The 21,397-nt window shown below is 36.0% G+C and overlaps 1 protein-coding gene across 9 annotated transcripts in view; it reads left to right on the top strand.

The window, feature by feature from the left end:
* Positions 1-21,397, top strand: part of DMD (dystrophin) — a 2,656,945-nt gene that overhangs the window by 406,445 nt on the left and 2,229,103 nt on the right. Inside the window, exon 1 of one of the 9 annotated variants that reach the window (XM_027533572.1) lies at positions 9,625-10,727. The exons of the other annotated variants lie outside the window; for them this stretch is intronic. Within the exon in view, the coding sequence (XP_027389373.1) occupies positions 10,697-10,727 (31 nt within the window). The 5' untranslated portion in view covers positions 9,625-10,696. Of the gene's footprint in view, positions 1-9,624; positions 10,728-21,397 lie in introns of those variants that run through there. 9 annotated transcript variants of the gene reach the window in all.

The following is a 21,397-nucleotide window of genomic DNA, read 5'->3' as shown; positions in this document are numbered from 1 at the left end:
CAGTATTCTTGGGCTTCCCTTATGATTCAGCTGGTAAAGAATCCACCTGCAATGCAGGAGACCTGGGTTCAATCCCTGGGTTGGGAAGATCCCATGGAGAATTCTGGCCTGGAGAATTCCATGGACTGTATAGTCCATGGGGTTGCAAAGAGTCAGACTGAGTGACTTTCACTTTCAATAAGTAAGTAAATGCTCTTTGTCTTGACTCTATAGATAGCATCACTATATAGTACCAATCTCTCAAATCAAATCATGTTGCAAGTGTCATAGAGTTCATTGCCTAAGGAAATAGCAGTTAAGATATGCTTTGAATTTTCCGAGTTTTAACTCTTTTTTGTCCATTTGAAAAAGTCTGAATATTTAAGAATGAATTCATAAGGCTCCAGATATCCATTTAGAGTCTTAATGGGAATTAAGATATTGTCAAATCAGTACAAATTGCACACACACAGAGAGAGAAGTAATCTCAGGTATCAACATAGATTGACTGGGAAACCTGGACTTCCCTACCTAGTAGTAACAAGGGAGCAATCCCCTTTCCACCCTCCTCCAAAGCATCGCCAGGAAAGGCTAGCTAAAACTGAAGGTTTAAATAAGATCCAGAGTCTGACATCATAATGCCCTTAATTTCCAAGCTTCCATTTAAAAGCATTCATCAAACCATGAAAAAGGCAAATCTCAACTTGAATGAAAAAAGACAACAGTAACCTATGCTGAAATGACATAGGTGATGGGATTATTTGCCAAGGGTATTAAAACAGCCATTATTTTTTTAAATGGTTCAATAAACAGTTATAAACTTGCTTGCAACAAATAAAAACTAGAAAGTCTCAGCAAGAAATGGAAGACATATAGAACCAAATGAAATTTTAGAACTGAAAAGTAATCAAAATAAAATTAAATTGATGGTCTCAGTAGCAGATTGGAAGGGACAGAGGGCAAAATCTGTGAACAGGAAGATAGAACAAATAGTAATTACCCAATATGAACAAGAAAGAATATAGACTGATAAAAAAAATGAACAGATCCTCAGTGACCTTGCGGGGTTATAATAAAAGATCTATGACGCATGTCACTAGAGTCTTGAAAGGAGAGAAAAAAGAAAGTGTTGCTGAACAATAGCTTGAAAAAATAATGACTTAAAAATAGCCTAATTTGGCAAAAGACAAAACCCTACAGATTCAAGAAGCTGAGAGACCTAGAGATCTATGCCTACACCCATCATAGTCAAACTTCTGAAAAGTAATGATAAAGGGGGGAAAAAAAAAACACCTTGAAAGCAGTGAAAGATAAAGGACACTTTATCTATAGGCAAAAAGAAATGAAATGACAGAATTTCTTATGAGAAGCCATAGAATCCAAAAGGAAATGACATGACATATTTCATGCTATTAAAGAAAACTGTCAATGTCCAGAAAATAGAAGAAGAGGCGCATTTTCTGAGGCAAGAAAAAAATCTGAATCCAAAACCAGACAAACAGGGTACAATAAGAAAAAAAAAACTACAGACCAATGTCCTTCGTGGATATAGAGACAAAAATTCTTAACAAAATGTGGTATATCATAATAACTAGCTAAAAAAGAATGATAGCATGATTTTATCAATTGACACAGAGAAAGAAAAGTTAGACAAAATTCCACACCCATTCATGATTTAAAATATAAAACCTTAGAAAACTAGAAATACAGGATTTCAGCTTGATACAGCACATCTACAAAAATTCTATCAGTTCAGTTCAGTTCAGTCGCTCAGTCGTGTCCGACTCTTTGTGACCCCATGAATCGCAGCACGCTAGGCCTCCCTGTCCATCACCAACTCCCGGAGTTCACTCAGACTACGTCCATCGAGTCAATGATGCCATCCAGTCATCTCATCCTCTGTCGTCCCCTTCTCCTCCTGCCCCCAATCCCTCCCAGCATCGGAATCTTCCAATGAGTCAACTCTTCGCATGACGTGGCCAAAGTACTGGAGTTTCAGCTTTAGCATCATTCCCTCCAAAGAAATCCCAGGGCTGATCTCCTTTAGAATGGACTGGTTGGATCTCCTTGCAGTCCAAGGGACTCTCAAGAGTCTTCTCCAACACCACAGTTCAAAAGCATCAATTCTTCGGCGCTCAGCCTTCTTCATAGTCCAACTCTCACATCCATACATGACCACCGGAAAAACCATAGCCTTGACTAGACAGACCTTTGTTGGCAAAGTAATGTCTCTGCTTTTGAATATGCTATCTAGGTTGGTCATAACTTTCCTTCCAAGGAGTAAGCGTCTTTTAATTTCATGGCTGCAGTCACCATCTGCAGTGATTTTGGAGCCCAAAAAATAAAGTCTGACACTGTTTCCACATCCATTTCCCATGAAGTTATGGGACCAGATGCCATGATCTTCATTTTCTGAATGTTGAGCTTTAAGCCAACTTTTTCACTCTCCACTTTCACTTTCATCAAGAGGTTTTTGAGTTCCTCTTCACTTTCTGCCATAAGGGTGGTGTCATCTGCATATCTGAGGTTATTGATATTTCTCCTGGCAATCTTGGTTTCAGTTGTGCTTCTTCCAGCCCAGCATCTCTCATGATGTACTCTGCATATAAGTTAAATAAGCAGGGTGACAATATACAGCCTTGATGTACTCCTTTTCCTCTTTGGAACCAGTCTGTTGTTCCATGTCCAGTTCTAACTGTTGCTTCCTGACCTGCATATAGGTTTCTCAAGAGGCATGTCAGGTTGTCTGGTATTCCCATCTCTTTCACAATTTTCTACAATTTATTGTGATCCACACAGTCAAAGGCTTTGGCATAGGCAATAAAGCAGAAATAGATGTTTTACTGGAACTCTCTTGCTTTTTTGATGATCCAGGGGATGTTGGCAATTTGATCTCTGGTTCCTTTGCCGTTTCTAAAACCAGCTTAAACATCTGGAAGTTCACGGTTCACATATTGCTGAAGCCTGGCTTGGAGAATATTGAGCATTACTTTACTAGCATGTGAGATGACAAAAATTCTATAGCCAACATCATAATAATGGTGAAAGATTTTAAAGCCTTTTTTTTAGCACAATCAAGGCAAAGATACATGCTTTCATTCCTGCTACTTTTGTAGTAGAGGAAATTCTAGCCAGCACAAAAATGCTAACAAGTATATAAAAAAGCTTAAAAAACCAGGATGGAAGAGTTAAAATTGTCCCTATTTGCAGATGCTATGATAGGCTATGTAAAACATCCCAGGGATTCTACAAAATTACTCATAGAACTAATTAGCCCAGCAAGGTCTCAAGATACAAGATCAATGTACAAAATCAATTATATTTCTATATACAAGAAGTGAAATATTATAAATCAAAATTTAAAATATAACATCTTAAAATAACTCCAAAAAGGGGGTATACTTATGAGCATAACAAACATTTATAGGATCTATATGCTGTAAACTTAAAAAAATAAAATAAAATAAAATAAAACAAAGACCTAGAGGGTATAAACACTGTGTTCATGGACTAAGGACTATAATAGAGTAACTGTCATTTTACCTGCAGTTAATCGATAGTTCTAATGCAATTCCTATCAAAATACCAGCAAGCTTTTGTGTACATATGAACAAGCACCAAATTGTCTGAATCACATCTGCCTTCTTTTTCGCTGGCCTCAGTACCAGTAAATTTCCCATAACCAACACATTTCTTCATTGGCTTTACTTAACAATAAGATTTTTTAAAAAATCATCCATGAATATATGCCATTATAGAATATATAACACATCAACAAATATAGATCATTGTGGAGAAGGGAAATTGCCTAGAAATGTTTTTTTCCCAAGTCAATAAATTTGTGAACTTTGTATAAAAATCTTAGTTATCATACCTGTTTATTCCCAGCTTGTTTATCCTTTGAAGCTCTATTAGTCATAGTGCTTAAAATTATGTTAGATAATTACATAAGTGGGGGAAATGATTCAGACCCCTAACAATTAATATAAAATGCTGCCATTAAGGTTTTCAATTTCTTGAGAATTCACTCCTTGTTACTTTTAAGTTTACCCTAATCAGCTCTTTCTAAATAATAGTCCACTCATGTTATGATAGAGGGATTATTGGTTAGTATTCAAATGTAAGCAAGAACCAGTCTTCATTTTACAACATGTGTCTTAAAAGTATAGGCTAAGAATCTACTGTATAGCAGATGGACCTCTTCTCAACACTATGTACTGTCCTTAATGGGAAAATAATCTTAAAATAAATGGATATATGTATATGTATAACTGATTCACTTTGCTGTACATTTGGAACTAATACGACATTGTAAATCAACTATTCTCCAATAAAAATTTTAAAAATAAAAATAAATCATATGTGAACCAGATCACCAGTCCAGGTTCAATGCATGAGACAGGGCGCTCAGGGCTGGTGCACTGGGATGACCCAGAGGGATGGGATGGGGAGGGAGGTGGGAGGCGGGTTCAGAATGGGGAACACATGTACACCCATGGCTGATTCATGTCAATGTATGACATAAACACTACAATATTGTAAAGTAATTAGCCTCCAGTTAAATAAATTTATATTTAAAAAATTAAACTGTAAACTATAGAAAGTAATTTTAAAACATGCTAATGTAAGCCTTCAATGTAATCAATGTTGCACAATGCTCTATTAATTTCTGCTGTACACCAAAGTGACTCAGTTATACTAGAGATCTCTTCAAGAAAATCAGAGATACCAAAGGAACATTTCATGCAAAGGTGGGCTTGATAAAGGACAGAAATGGTATGGACCTAACATCACTACAGGTGGTGACTACAGCCATGAAATTAAAAGACGCTTACTCCTTGGAAGGAAAGTTATGACCAACCTAGATAGCATATTCAAAAGCAGAGACATTACTTTGCCAACAAAGGTTCATCTAGTCAAGGCTCTGGTTTTCCTGTGGTCATGTATGGATGTCAGAGTTGGACTGTGAAGAAGGCTGAGTGCCGAAGAATTGATGCTTTTGAACTGTGGTGTTGGAGAAGACTCTTGAGAGTCCCTTGGACTGCAAGGAGATCAACCAGTCCATTCTGAAGGAGATCAGCCCTGGGATTTCTTTGGAAGGAATGATGCTAAAGCTGAAACTCCAGTACTTTGGCCACCTTATGTGAAGAGTTGACTTATTGGAAGACTCTGATGCTGGGAGGGATTGGGGGCAGGAAGAGAAGGGGACGACAGAGGATGAGATGGCTGGATGGCATCACTGACTCGATGGATGTGAGTCTGAGTGAACTCCGGGAGTTGGTGATGGACAGGGAGGCCTGGCGTGCTGCGATTCATGGGGTCACAAAGAGTTGGACACGACTGAACAACTGATCTGATCTGATCTGATATATATATGTCTATACATCTTTTAAAAAATATTTTTTCCCATTATAGTTTATCAGAGGATACTAAGTATAGGTCTCTTACTATGTTGTTTACTCATCCCATATATAAAAGCTTACATGTGCTAACCCCAACCCAGGCCATTCCTCCTCCAACCCCCTACCCCTTGGCAACCATCAGTCTGTTCTCTATGTCTGTGATTCTTTCTCTTTCCTAGACAGGTTCTTTTGTGTCATATTTTGGATTCCACATTTAAGGAATATCATATCGTATTTATTTTTCTGATTTACTTTGCTAGTATGATAATCTCTAGTTGCATCCTTGATGCTGCACATGGCCTTATTTCATTCTTTTTTATGACTGAGTAGTAGTCCATTTATATGTACCACATCTTCTTTACCCATTCATCTTCAATGGACATTTAGGTTGTTTCTATGTCTTGGCTGTTGTGAATAGAGCTGCTATGAACATAGAGGTGTATGTATCTTTTTGAATTACAGTTTTGTCTTGATATATGTCCAGACGTGGATGCTTTGTGCCTTTGGTAAAGTAAAGTTCTGTATTTTAATGTGTTTCTTTTTCAAAATAGTACTTTGGGAACCTGTGTTCTTTTCTCTTTCTTTGTGCAATCACATACATAACAGATAGTGATATTAGTATAGACATATGAAAGAAAAAATATGATCACAATACAAAGCACTATTAGAAAGCACAGTATGACAAAATCAATTAAAGATGACCTAAATATTGTACGTATATACTGTCAATGGATTATAAGACTCAACATGATAAAAATGGAATTTATCCAAATTGATCTATTTAATGCAACCCTTGTCAAAATTAAAGAAGATATTTTATTGTTAGGTCCATAGAGCTATTTGTCTAAAATCTTTATGTTAAGGCACAGGGCCTAGAATGTAAAGTAATTTTTAAAAAGAATAACGTAGGGGGATAAATAACTCTGTCTAATGCTTAATCATATAGCTGCAGTAATTAAGGCAGTATGGCATTGGAAGAGAGATACATCAATAGGACAGAGGCGCAATTGCAGAAGTAGATCCGCACAAATGTGCCCAGGTGGTTTTTGACAAAGGTACAAAAATTATTCAGGGGAAAGATGTTTTTTCCACTAATGGCATTGAGGTAATTGGAAATCTGTAAGCAAAAAAAAAAAAAAAGAAGAAAAGAAACTTTAATTTAAGTTCAATTTTGTATACAATGTAAATTCTAAGGGAATTTCCTTGGCAGTGTAGTGGTTAGGACTCTGAACTTCCACTGCCTGTGAGCCCAGTTTCAGTCCCTTACTGGGGAACTAAAATCCTGTAAGTGATGCAGAGTGGCTAAAAATCAATCTATAAATAAAATTTAAAAAATAAAATCCATTTAAATGTAAGTATAGAGTTATATTACAAAAAGAAAAATTAAGAGAAAATCTTGATGAGTTAAAACTTGATGAAGAATTCTTGAGCAAGATACCAAAAGAACCATGCAAGAAAAAATTCAATAAATTGAAAATTTTTTTTTAATTTAAAACTTTTGCTTTGGAATTACTCTATTAAAAAATTAAAAGATGAGCTACATACTCGGAGAATATATTTGTAAAACACATATCTAACAAAGGACTCATGTGTAGAGTATATGAAGATTACTGAAAATTCAGCAGTTACAACGAAAGTATCCAGTTGGAAAATAAGCAAAAGATATGGACAGACATTTCACTGAAAAGTATATTCAGATGGAAAATAAGAACAAGAAAAAAAAAAGGTTCAGTGTTAGTAACCATTCAGACAATTAAAATTAAGACTGCCAGGATATATCTCTACTTGCTTAAGACAAAAATGTATATATATATACACACACACATATATATGTATATATGACAATACCAAGAAAAATGTGGAGAAACTGGATCACTCACATTGCTGGCAGATATATATAAAATGATACAAACCCTCAAGAGAACATTTTTGTAGTTTCTTTTTAAAAACTAAATATATACATATCGTATGACTCAGCAACTTTACTCCTGGGCACTAATCCAGATAAATGAAAAATATATATAGTTGATTGTTTGGCAGGTTTTTTTGTAGTAACCAAAAACTGGAAATAACCAAAATGGTCTACAGTGAATGAATGTCTGAACAGACTCTAATACATACATGAAATGGAATAGTACACAGTTATAAAAGTAAACAGGTTTTTGATGCAGATAACAACTTGAATGGATCCTTAGGACACTATGCTAAGTGAAAAACGCTAATCTCAGATGGTCACATACTGAGTGATTGTTTTTATCTAACATTCTTGAAATGACAAAATTATATTGATGGAGAACAAATCAGTAGGTACCAGGCTACTGGAGATGGTGTTTGGTGTGACTATAAAGGAAGGAAGAAGATTTGTGTGCTGATAGAATGGCTCTGTATTGTGATTGAGGTGTGGTTATACAAATCACCACACATAATAAAGTGACAGAAATATATAAAGTATATCAATGTCAATTTCCTGGTTTTGATATGTGTTATAGTTATCTTAAATACAATTGTTGGGGGAAAAATGAGTGAAGAGTTTATGGAACCTCTCTATACTTTCTTTGAAACTTTATGTGAATCTATCATTATTTCAAAATAAAAAGTTAAAATAAGTTTTTGAAAAATTCTGCTCTGCCAGTTATTAACAATGGGAACGAGCAAATTCCTTGAGCAGTCATTTTTGTAATGATGCTCCTAAAAGCTGTCCAGTGTAGTTATTGTAGGGACTAAATGAGAGATGTAAGTGACCACTGGAAAGTAATGACAAGGTCTGAACTAGAGTTCACTGTATTTAGGCCAAATTTTATTTTATGTACCTTTCATTTTTTCCAGTTTTATTAAGTGTATCTTATCACCTAGATTATAAAACCTTAAGAGAAGTGTGAGTATTCTACGTTAATGTCAAATTTATTACAGGTGCCCAACAAATCCTGATTATTGACTAAGGCTGAAAGACAAGATGTATCTAAGGGCATTCAGCTCTATTAGTGTTTGGTACTTTGGATATTGCTTTAGATATTATCCAAGACAAGTTTTGGGTATATTTGGAGCCAGAGCTGTTTTGGAAACATACATTTCAGGGTTTTTCAAAACTGGCTGTGAATTAGCTCACCTGTCAAACACAGAGTACTGTGTCCTGCTGCTGCTGCTGTCACTTCAGTCGTGTCCGACTCTGTGTGACCCCATAGATGGCAGCCCACCAGGCTCCCCTGTCGCTGGGATTCTCCAGGGAAGAACACTGGAGTGGGTTGCCATTTCCTTCTCCAATGCATGAAAGTGAAAAGTGAAAGTGAAGTCACTCAGTCGTGCCCGACTCTTAGTGACCCCATGGACTGCAGCCTTCCAGGCTCCTCCGACCATGGGATTTTCCAGGCAGGAGTACTGGAGTGGGGTGCCATTGCCTTCTCCGACTGTGTCCTACTCCCAGAGTTTTTTTTTTTTTCATTTTTCGGGTTTCGTGTGTACTTGCATTTCTAAAAGGTTCCTACCTGATGTTGATGCTGCTGCTTCATGGACTGCACTTTACAAATCCCTGATAAACTGTACACGTACCTTGGCTGAAATGTGGGTTTATATCTACAGGGAACTCATGATACAAGGTGTAAAGGAACTTATACTCTGAACAGTATTGCATGCCATTGCATAGGACAGGAAATGTAACATGCAGATGTGGATCCATGTAACTCCTAAAACATTTCTCTTAGCATATTTCATAAAATTGTTTATTATATACATATTTAGACAACCACACTAAAGAGATGAGGTGACCTATAGAGAAAATTTTAAATCTACTTTGGATGATAGTAATTTAAGTACAGTTACCCACAAATTAAAATCAGGGCTTGTGTTTTATTTCATACAGATTTTATTGAGGAGATTGGTAATATTATGATATTCCAAAATGTAAAATGTATAACTCACTATTAAAGTAAACATAGTCTGACTCCCATATGTCAGGGTTTTTTTCCTATTTTTATCTACAATTTATTTCTGTGCCAAGCAATTGAATGCTTGGCATAGAAAAATGAGTCTGTCACTTTAACAAATGGTACTATAAAAACACTCAAACAAATAATTTTAGCAGAGATTATTGTAATTGCAGAAGAAATATCTTTCTCAAATGTGTTACCAGTATTTCCTATAAATATTGGGCTCACCTATTGCATTAAAATTAAAAATAAGAAAGGAGATAAAGAAGCCTTCTCTTAGCAAAAAATAGTTTAGAAACATGTTGAATGGTGTGTTACAGTTGTGTTCATTTAATACAGAAAACTTCTGAGAATCATTACATAGTTGATCATTAACTCAGTGTCTAAGAGGATGTTTTAAATAAATCTCAGCAAGTAAATTGAAGAAAAAGTAATTTGTTAGTGGAAAAAAACTTGTATCATCAGTTACAACAACAACTGAGCATTTTAGGGAGATTTCTTCACTTCATTCTTAAAGTATTCTTTATTTTAGCAGAAGCCTTTCCCATGAGAGCTATACACATTCTGCCTTCAGAGCTCAGCTGCTTCATTCTGCTGTTTCTTCTCTTATTCAGACTGTTGGCATCAATATATGACTTTTGATTGGATCCCCAGGGTAGAAATTAAGTTTGGTAGACAGTGGATATATAACAAATGCATAGATTATTCTGGGCATTTCTTTTTGTTCAGTAGAGTGAAAGTTTTAGTGCTATTGAGAAAGTTTTAAAAAAAAAGAAAAAAAAAGCAAAGGCATTTAAAAGGCTAATCTGGATCAGAATTTTCTGCTCTAATATTCTGGAAATGTGCATAGAGATTTCAGAAAGTCTTGTTACAGTTGTGTACCAAAGAGTTTTTATGTTAAGAAGGCTTTGAGAGCAAATACTATATCCCCTGGGCTATTATGGTTTAGATATTAATGAGAACACAGTTGAACACTATTTGAATTCACAGGACTTGCCATGCTGGAAGCACAACCTTATATGTAGTGGCCATGGGCAGTCCTATTATGGGAAACCAACTTGAGAGAAAAGGCGGGTCACTTGCTTCTGCGCAGGTCCTGGAATTCAAAATATCCAGGGGCCTCTACAGAATCCTGGCATCAGTTACTATGTTGACTCACTCAGTGTTGGGATCACTCACTTTCCCCTTACAGGACTCAGATCTTGGAGGCAATTAGCTTCAGAGAATACGAATAGAAAAAAAAAAAAAAAAAAAACCTGAAGTCTTATTTTTTAAAGGCTGCTGAAGTTGATTGGTTTCTCATCATTCCTAAACCTACTGAAGCAATAAAGTTGAGAGAAAATTTACCAAGATTTTTATCGCTGCCTTGATATATACTTTTCTTTTTTCCAAATGCTTTGGTGGGAAGAAGTAGAGGACTGTTGTAAGTACAAAGTAACTAAAAATATTTTTTACTGCGGCATAACTTTTAGTTTGTGGCAAGCTCACTGATTAGGCAGATTGATTTAAACTTATTATAGTGGATTGTGATTAAGCATAAATGTTATATATATATATATATATATATATTACACATATATATGTGCAGGTGTACATGTTTCTCACTGGGAAAACTTTTCAATATAAATGAGTTAGCATTTAAGCTTTTTCGTTTGCAAAAAACACATCTTTCTTATTTAAGAAACTACTCCAGTAATAGAATATGCATAACTGGCTTGGAGTATTTGTAACAATTTAAATTGCTGTTAAATAGTTTGTGTATATGAGTTATTATCATGATTATTTGATATTTTTGTATTCAGTAATAGTTACATGTGGAGTACTGAACTGACATATATTCTCAATGAACTAATTGCTCTATGGGAATGACATGTGGATGCCTCAAGGCTAGAAAAGTTTTATGTGGCTTATTATGGGGGTAAGATAAAGAATAGAATGCTTTGTGATGGATAAATGGAGGTTGAGAAAAGTATTGATAAATATTTAATTTAAAAGTTCCCTTCTCATACTACATTTAGTATTTTGAATGTTCTTTTCTGTAGCATATCATTAAAAATTATTTCAAATGATGATATGATCTCTGCTATCAAATTACCAGGTAGTTTTATTAAGAAAACAACAGAAAAACATGAGGGGCTTCTAATCATAATTTGCATTCAAGTCACAGTGTTGTTTCATGTCTATGATGACCTAACTTTTCAGTAAAACATTTTAGTTTGACTTTTTTATATAAACTCCAACTTTTTTGTTTAAGAAAGTAAAAATGATTAATAAAACATGTAAAAACTGACCATGTCACAACAGTAAAAATAATATATACAAATAATATATGAGGAGTACAATGTGTCCCAAAGAGGTGGATGAAGATTATCTCTTTTCTTACCTGCCTTTGACTTGTGGATTGTAGTCATTCCCTGAAATAGATATGAGGGTCTATAATTAAGGATGAAAGAAGTGAAATCTCTCTAAATAAGTAACTATTCAAAACTTCTGGGAAAAGAGTCACAAGAGAAGTTTCACCTCTGAGAAAAAATTGTGGAAAGAAATCAACAGTGTGCATGTATTGATTTACAAAAGATGATACTGGATTTTGTAGTAAAACATTTTTATATAATTTCCTTTATAAATTTCTTTGACGGATATAAGAATTGATTTCTGATTGAAAAGCCATTCAATTTACAGATATTACAAAAATACAAAGCATATGTTTGTTCTTTTTAATACACACATATTCATCACTTGATCAATTGATATAGCTATAAAATTAAAACCATAAACCATATATATAGCAATTTAGGGAGAGCAGCAGAATTTTAATTTTGACATGGAACAAGATAAGCCATCTGCTTTGTCATAGATATTCGAATGACTTTTTAAATTCTTAATCAGAATTTGAAGAAAGCTAACCTTTTTGGACAAGCCCTGTAGGACTTTATTATAGTATGTGATCAGGTAATACTTAGGCTAAATGGCAATGAATTTCTTAAGAGAAAATGAATATATTCACAAAGTTACATTATACATTAACTTTTATTAACTGACAACATACTACTCTTTGAATGTATTGACATTTGAATCCAGTTTTTTAAATTGCATTGGTTTGAAAAACTTGAGTACACTTGGTTGGGTTTTAACCAAAATAGTTACCAATTAATAGAGAATAGCACTGTATTAACATAAGTCTTGCTTACTTTTAGAATTACTTAAATATTGTTTTGCAAAGAGTCATTCAAATAATTGATTGCAAATTATATATTTCTTTAGAATTTTTTAAATGATGCAAATTTTCTTAAAGTCTAATAATATCTTTTAGAATTTCATTTGCAGAGTGTTTTAAGGGCATCTTAACTATGAAAAAGAGATTGCTGATCTAAATAGATAATATACTTCTTAATAAGAAGCCCTCTGTGTCTCTTATGTGGCATAGCAGTATGGAAAATACAGTAGAAAATATCATTATAATTGTTACTCTAAACTTAAAGACCAAAAAATGTTCTGTGCAAATTTGTTATTTAAGGAAGAGAGGTATTGGTTGATACTACTCCAGCTAGACAGTACTGAAATATAAATTCATAATTTGGACAGAGATATTAATACAGCTTCCTCTTTAGTCCTAAAGTACACATTTAAAATCTGTAGGCCAAGTCATTTGCTACATGTGAAACAAATTGTAAAGTTCTTAACCACTTGGGTGGTTTAATAAAAGAGATTAAAATCTTTGTTCTCTGGAAAAGTCAAGATTTTTTAATTCTATTTTATTATCTTTCATCATGGTTTTATCACAAAAATAAAACAAAGTGATTTCCCAAACTTTCCTTACCCTTCCACTTTCTGCTGTAATATTTCCCTAACTTATTAAAAATGATTTATCATATTTTTTATTAAACCATTCTTTCTTGCACTGCAAATGCAAGAAACTTGATATTTTGGTGTGACTCTGTATCTTTATATAAACACACATGCACATTTAAATCACAGAGTACTGAGTTACCAAAGAGAGACCTTGAAAATTAATTGGAAATTAATTTTTCTATAAAGATACTTTTCTTTCTTTAAACTCGTTTTTTTTAAGTATTGTTAATTTACAATGCTCTGTTAAGTTCAGTTATACAGCAAAGTGATTGAGTTATATATCTATATATTCCAAATTTTCTGTTTATATGTTTTATTTTCTATTTAAATAGACCTCATTTGAATAGATACTGACAAGAGTAATGACAAAACATCACAAACCATAAAGGAAGAAGCAGGCGTAGGTTTTATGGGGCCTGAGCTTGAACAATTGAAGGAAGGGGACTCTTTTTGGAAAACTAATACAAAATTATGAATACAAAATCAGGTAGGACTTGGGAGGAGCCAATATAAGTGAAGCACTTGCAGACTTAAGCTTTGAACATTTCATGGGAAATCATCTCTGTATGAAGAGATTTGTTGCGGTTCAATCTCTTTTACCCCTTCCCTTTTAAAAGAAAATTGATGCTAGTTATATTTCTTTAAAGTATGTATGATTTCTCAAAGACAGGCTTTTACTTAATGCAGATTAGAGTTAAAGGAGTTTATAATCGTAGGAATTTGACATTTCTGCCTTTCATTCTGAAAAGATACATTGATTAAAGTGATGTCAAACTCAGTTAATGGAGGCGGTGCAGTTATTTCAGATATACAGAGTATGTAGTTTGAAGGCAAGCCAAATCACAGTGAGAAGGAATAATGATGACCTTGGTTTATTTTTATACAGCATTCAGGGTGTGATTGGATTCAGAGGGAGGCCACAGTTTTCTTTCTCACAAAGTCCTGCCATAGTCCTATGAGATTTGTGTTGTTATCAAGGCAGTTGGTTCATATAGGAACATTTTGTTGGGAAAGATATAGGCTGTGGTATGGGATATGAGAAGACTTTTTTTTTTTAATTAAATGCAGCCAAGTACCATAGCATAATTTCATGAAACTTTTTTCTTTGGCAGTATGGTCCATGGAGCAGACCGATCTTCAAAACTCAAACAAGCAAAAAAATAAACACTTGGTGGTTTTCATCTTTTCCCTCATTTAAAAACGTCCATTCATTAAAAGTCCTTGGAATTTCATGCTGTACAATATTGACAGAGGAATACTCATACTGTATTTGGAGTTCTGAAGTTTAATTTTAATACAGATATGAAAAATAGGTTGGCCGTGCTCTGTGTGTGTGTGTATGTGTGATCAGTTGCTGAATCTTGATTGACTACTTTGAGACCCCCTGGATTGTAGCACACCAGCCTCCTCTGTCCACAAAATTTTCCAGGCAAGAATACTAGAGTGGGTTGACTTTCCTTCTCCAGGGGATCTTCCCAATCCAGGGATTGAACCCACACTGCATCTCCTGCATTGACAAGTGGATTCTTTACCACTGAGCCACCTGGGAAGCCCAGGCAGTGCTAAAGTATAGTTTATTATTTTGCCAATTTGGAAGGGGTTTGTCTACTTCTGTCACATGTAGAATTGTCCTAACATCTTTATATTTGTAAAATATAAAACTTCCTCTAATTAATATTGTAAGTGAAAATGTCTTTCAGACGTTCTGATAGCCTCTCTTGAAAGGGAGAGTAACCCTGCTTTTTGTGAGTCACCCCTATGCAAATGATAGTTTGAAGAGTAGTAGCTAAGATGATTTGGTTTGCTTTTTTCCAAAAATTAGGGTATTAAAAGCTTATTTTCCCATGTATTCAATATTACAGCATATTAGAGTTTTGCTAGTGCCTTTTAAAACCAGATGGCTCCTCCAGAAATTCTGAAATGCTTTAACTCCAAGGGACATGCCCTTTTTCTTTCCCCATTCAAGATTACTACTCTGCCCTGAATATGGCCACAAAACCAAAAGCCATGGCTCCAGTGGTTTAGGAGAATCTTAAATGTCTCAGCCACAATTCTGACAAGCAGCAGGCAAATGAGGGTGAAGAAAGGGAATGGCCCTGCTCATTCATGCTTAGAAGAGTCCCAGTCTTGTGACCACACGGAATCCCCCACATGCCCATTAACAAAAGCTGAGGTCAATGCCCTCGCTCCCAGAGCTGGAGTCTTCCATTCAGGCTACCATTTTAAGAAAAAATTTTCATCCAGCTCTGTGCTCAGTCCTTATGTTCTGATATTCATTCACAAGACCTCAGAATTTTGATAGGCGAAACAAGACACAGAGCAATTTTCTAGGGCCCTACAGTCCTGAGAGGTGACTTTGCATAGTCTGTAATGATATTCAGCCCAGAGAAAACAAGTGTTCTCAGCAATCTGGATTGACTTTGGAAATCAGTTTCTCCCCAGTCTCCTTATTATCTTTTCCCTTCTGCTTCAGTGCCTTACTTTTGGTTTGTCATTATTCACCCCATTCTTCACCAAAGAAAGGTGGGGAGAATTAACAATTATCCTTTAACTGGAAAGGAACTGTCATTTTGATGCTATGCTGGTAAAATGTTGATGCTGTTGTTGTTTTGGGTATGGATAAATGATGAATCTTCCAGAACTGGTAGTTCAGTATTTTGATTCCATATAATTTTAAGCCACTGGTTTTCCATAAATTTTAAATGTTAGAAAAATGGTTTCCTATATATTAATTTTTAAAGCTGAAATGTATCTAAGGCTACTTTAAAATATTTAGAATCTGAGGAAGAATGTTGCCTCTATTTTTATTTTATTATTTATTTTTAAGAGAAAACTGGGTTGCTTTAATGAACAGAAGGAATATTAAAGTGCATAGTATGGAAGCCAATGCTTATCCATGTGATAAAGTCAGAATGTAGGTAGCTGAATGAGTTTTAAACAGTTAACAGAATTTTAAAGAAACTTTAAAAAATGCTTACATTGTTACACTCTTAGTTTACACTTAATAAATATTTAATAAATATATTTAGTAAATTCAGCCCATTCACAGGCATTACAGCAATGAGGGATTTATATATGCCAAAATAATATACAGGTTTTTGCCAGTTTATCTTCAACTTTTAGCTGTTCTTTATCTCTAATCTTATGAAATAATTGATGTTTTAAAAAGGCCAGGATTCATTGAGCATAATTAGCATTATCATGTCTCATTATGCCCAATTATGGGCAAATAAAGGAGTTAACCTTTCAGTGTTTTCACCCTCTTCTTGGCTTTTGCTTTGTTTTGTTTTAAATTGCTCTCCCTCCTCCCACTCTGCTTTTCGCGAAGACTGTCATGGATTCAGGACTATAAAAGGGCATAAACATCGGTGGCTTTTTGCTCATTCTTGGCACCCATCTTTATTTGCACACAACTTGTCTGCTCCTTTATCAGATTACAGCAGCAATAGTACCTTAGCCCGGGCTAAGTGCTGACTTAAAGGGCACAGGAGTCAGCACACTCTTACAAGTGCAGATATTAGCCTTGGAAACTGTGTGAGGTCAAACTAAAGACATAAGAAAGGAAAAAAAAATCAGTCAGAACTGTGCAAGTATTTTCATCAAAGGCAAGCTGAGTAATTCCTTTATATATAGATGCTCATGAAGGCAATATTAGAAATAGATTGCTGACTAAGCAGGCAAAATGTTTCCAAAATAGTTGAGGGACAGATAAAATTATGTATGAAAGTGGTGAACCTCAGTGGCTCTCATATATTGGAAAATAACTAGGAAGGAAAAGGGAAAACTGGACTCTAAAGAATGTAACCAGATACAAGCAGTGTTGGCATGTAGGTGGTTAACTGAAAGAGCTTACTGGAAGCTCAGACAGCTGGGGAATCCTGATTTAGTAGAGCCTGAAGGGCAGGTCAGGAGCCATGTGAACAGCTGCTGAAGAGCTAGAGAATTCCTCTGGATTAGATGTACATACCCCGTCTCTAATGGGCTATGTCAGAGAGCACCAAGTGTTATCACTGAGTTTACTTCACTCAAGCCTATGGACTTTGCAGTGTTTTCCTTTAAATGTCTAGAAATAGAGTGGCTCTCTAAATAAATCCAGAAATAAAACTATCAGAGGAAGTGGCTCCTTAAAGTTTGTATTGTGTGGGTTTCGGTGACCAGTGTTTGAAGAAGGAACCATTTGTTATTCATGCATTTGGTCATGTAACTAGGATATGTTGAGCACCTACTTGTGCCAGATACTGTGCCATGTTCTGGAGATAATGTTCTAAATAAGTGCACTCACTGGGATTAGAATTTAGCAGAGGAAATATGTATATATATGTATATATATATATATATATATGTATATATATATATATATATATCTCGGAGAAGGCAATGGCACCCCACTCCAGTACTCTTGCCTGGAAAATCCCATGGATGGAGGAGCCTGGCAGGCTGCAATCCGTGGAGTCGCGAAGGGTCGGACACGACTGAGTGACTTCACTTTCACTTTTCACTTTCATGCATTGGAGAAGGAAATGACAACCCACTCCAGTGTTCTTGCCTGGAGAATCCCAGGGACGGGGCAGCCTGGTGGGTTGCCATCTATGGGGTCGCACAGAGTCGGACATGACTAAAGTGACTTAGCAGCATATATATATATATATATATATATATATATATATATATATATAAAATGTTCATGCACTATTTACATTGCATTTGGGGACTGCAATTTAAATTGCATTGTAAGGACTACAAAATAATGCACACCTTGTTAGAAAAATGTATACTAGTGAGACCTAGACTTGTATTAGAAATTGGGGAAAGGATTCCTAAGAAATCAGCATTCAAAGTATGGCAATGCAGAATGGAATTGGCTCATAGTTGTCCAAGGGAAAAAGAGGGAAATGTTACATTCAGAGGGATCAACAGATGTGAAGGTGTAACATGCTATGACGAAAGAACTAAACGACGATAAGCTTTCCTAGACTTTCATAAGTGGGGCAGTTTAAATAAGCATGCAGTTGATACAGTGGCCTGGGATCCAATCATTCAGTGCCTGAGAGCTCATGGCAATGATTTTTTTTTTTTTTTGTATAGTAACATCAATGATTAGCTTTTAAGGGTTTCTGTTAAGGAGGTGAAATGACTATGTTTGTGTTATTTTTGCTTTTTTTTTTTTTTTAAGAACAGTATTCTGTTTTGTGAAAAAGAGATTAGAAGGTGTTAAGAGTAGATGAGGAGCTATCAGTCTGAAGCTCTAAATCTGGTAGTTTCTCCAGGGACAAAAGAAGATGATGTTAACTAGAATGGTAACACTGGAGTTGAAAGAAGTGGATTGATTTAAGATTTACCTAGGAGATGGAGTCAATAGGAATTAGTATTGAGTTGGATGTGGTGCTTTCTATGGCATGTAGAATTGGGTGGATTATAGTACCATTTAGAAGGAGAAGACTTGAAGGGAGCTAGAATAATGGGAAGAATTGGGGATGTAGAATAAGTTTTTAATGGAGAGCATGGGTGCTGGGAACCCGGGGATGTGAAGCCTACTTCTTTATTGGGGACTTAACGTCTCTTGTTGTTCAGTTACAAAGTTGTGTCTAACTCTTTGCAACCCCATGGACTGCAGCACGCCAGGCTTCCGTGTCTTTCACTATCTCCCAGAATTTGCTCAAACTCATGTCCATTGAGTCAGTGATGCCATCCAATGATCACATCCTCTGTCGCCCCTTCTCTTCCTGCCCATAATCTTTCCCAGCATCCAGGTCTTTTCCAATGAGTTGACTCTTCACATCGGTGGCCAAAGTATTGGAGCTTCAGCTTCAGCATTAGTCCTTCCAATAAATATGCAGGGTTGATTTCCTTTTGGATTGATTGGCTTGATCTCTTTACTGTCCAAGGGACTCCCAAGAGACTTCTCCAGAATCATAGTTCGAAAGTATCAATTCTTTGGTATTCAACCTTCTTTATGTTCCACCTCTCATATCCGTACATGACTACTGGAAAAACTATAATTTTGACTATATGGACCTTTGCCAGCAAAGTGATGTCTCTGCTTTTTAATATGTTGTCTAGATTTGTCATAACTTTCCTTCCAAGGAGCAAGTATCTTTTAATGTTATGGCTGTACTCACTGTCCGCAGTGATTTTGGTGCCCAGAAAAATAAAATCTGACAGTTTCCACTTTTTCCCCATCTATTTGCAATGAAGTGATGGGACCAGATGCCACGATCTTCATTTTTTGAATGTTGAGTTTTAAGCCAGCTTTTTCGTTCTCCTCTTTTACCCTCATCAAGAGGCTCTTTAATTCCTCTTTACTTTCTGCCATTAGAGTGGTATTATCTGCATATCTGAGGTTGTTGATATTTTTCCTGGCAATCTTGGTTCCAGCTTGTGTTTCATCCAGCCTGGCATTTCCCATGATATACTCTGCATATAAGTTAAATAGGCTGGGTGACAAAATACAGCCTTGGCGTACTCCTTTCCCAATTTGGAACCAGTCTGTTCTAACTGTTCTAACGTCTGGTTCTAACTGTTACTACTTGACCTGCACAGAGATTTCTTAGGAGGCAGGTAAGGTGGTCTGGTATTCCCATCTCTTTAAGAATTTTCTACAGTTTGTTGTTATCCACACAGTCAAAGGCTTTAGCATAGTCAATGAAGCAGAAGTAGATGTTTTTCTGGACCTCCCTTGCTTTATCTGTGATCCACTGTATCTTGACAATTTGATCTCTGGTTCCTCTGCCTTTTCCAAATCCAGTTTGTACATCTGGAAGTTCTCGATTCACATACTGCTGAAGCCTAGCTCAAAGGATTTTGAGCATTACTTTGCTAGCATGTGAAATGAGCACATTTGTGTGGTAGTTTGAACATTCTTTGGAATTGCTCTGCTTTGGGATTAGAATGAAAGCTGATCTTTCTAGTCCTGTGAGCACTGCTGAGTTTTCCAAATTTGCTGACGTACTGAGTACAGCACTTTAACAGCATCATCTATTAGGATTTGAAATAGCTCAGCTGGAATTCCATCACCTCCACTAACTTTGTTCATAGTAAAGCTTTCTAAGGCCCATTTAACTTCACACTCCAGAATGTCTGGCTCTAGGTGAGTGAACAGCAACATGGCTATCCAGGTTTTTAAGGACTTTTTTGTATAGGTCTTTGGTGTATTCTTGCCACCTCTTCTTAACATCTTGTGCTTCTATTTGGTCCTTGCCGTTTTCTGTCCTTTATTGTGCCCATCCTTGCATGAAACATTCCCTTGGTATCTCCAATTTCCTGAAGAGTTGTGTAGTCTTTCTCGTTCTACTGTTTTCCTCTATTTCTTTGCATTGTTCACTTAGGAAGGCTTTCTTATCTCTCCTTGCTATTCTCTAAACTCTGCATTCAGCTGGGTATATCTTTCCCTTTCTCCTTTGTCTTTTGCTTCTCTTCTTTTCTCAGCTATTTGTAAGGTCTCCTTAGACAACCATTTTACCTTCTTGCATTTCTTTATCTTTGGGATGGTTTTGGTCACCACCTCCTATACCGTGTTACTAACCTCTGTCTATAGTTCTTCAGGCCCTCTGTCTACCAAACCTAATCCCTTGAATCTATTCATCACCTCTGCTGTATAATCATTAGGAATTTGATTTAATGTCCTTAATGAGCATAGATCGGAGAAGGCAGTGGCACCCCACTCCAGTACTCTTGCCTGGAAAATCCCATGGAAGGAGGAGCCTGGTGGGCTGCAGTCCATGGGGTGGCTAAGAGTCAGACATGACTGAGCAACTTCACTTTCACTTTTCACTTTCATGCATCGGAGAAGAAAATGGCAACCCACTCCAGTGTTCTTGCCTGTTGAATCCCAGGGATGGCAGAGCCTGGTGGGCTTCCGTCTTTGGGGTCGCACAGAGTTGGACATGACTGAAGTGACTTAGCAGCAGCAGCAGCAGCAGCAATGAGCATAGATGAGACCAGCTACAAAGGTCATATAGAGGGTAAAGAGAAGGAAGTCAGGAATTCAGAAAGGGAGACAAAAACACTTCAGAAAATAATCTAAGAGGTATCTAGAATGAATGTGAAATCCTAAAGGAAATAATATGTCTGTAAGGACGAATGTGCCTTTCCTTCTCCAATTTAATGACTTTGTAAATGTGAAACTCACTCACAGCACCAGGTGTCTTGGTTTCCACAGACTCTACCATCTAGTTACCCCTAATTTCCTTTCCCGTATTGGTATTTCTATGAGATATCACCAAAATGTTGCCTTAGTAGAAA

This window comes from Bos indicus x Bos taurus, chromosome X (assembly GCF_003369695.1).
Source record: "Bos indicus x Bos taurus breed Angus x Brahman F1 hybrid chromosome X, Bos_hybrid_MaternalHap_v2.0, whole genome shotgun sequence".
In the NCBI taxonomy this organism is placed as follows: Eukaryota; Metazoa; Chordata; class Mammalia; order Artiodactyla; family Bovidae; genus Bos; species Bos indicus x Bos taurus.
Note: the sequence above shows the minus strand (reverse complement) of the source record. Positions and strands in the feature narration are given on the sequence as shown.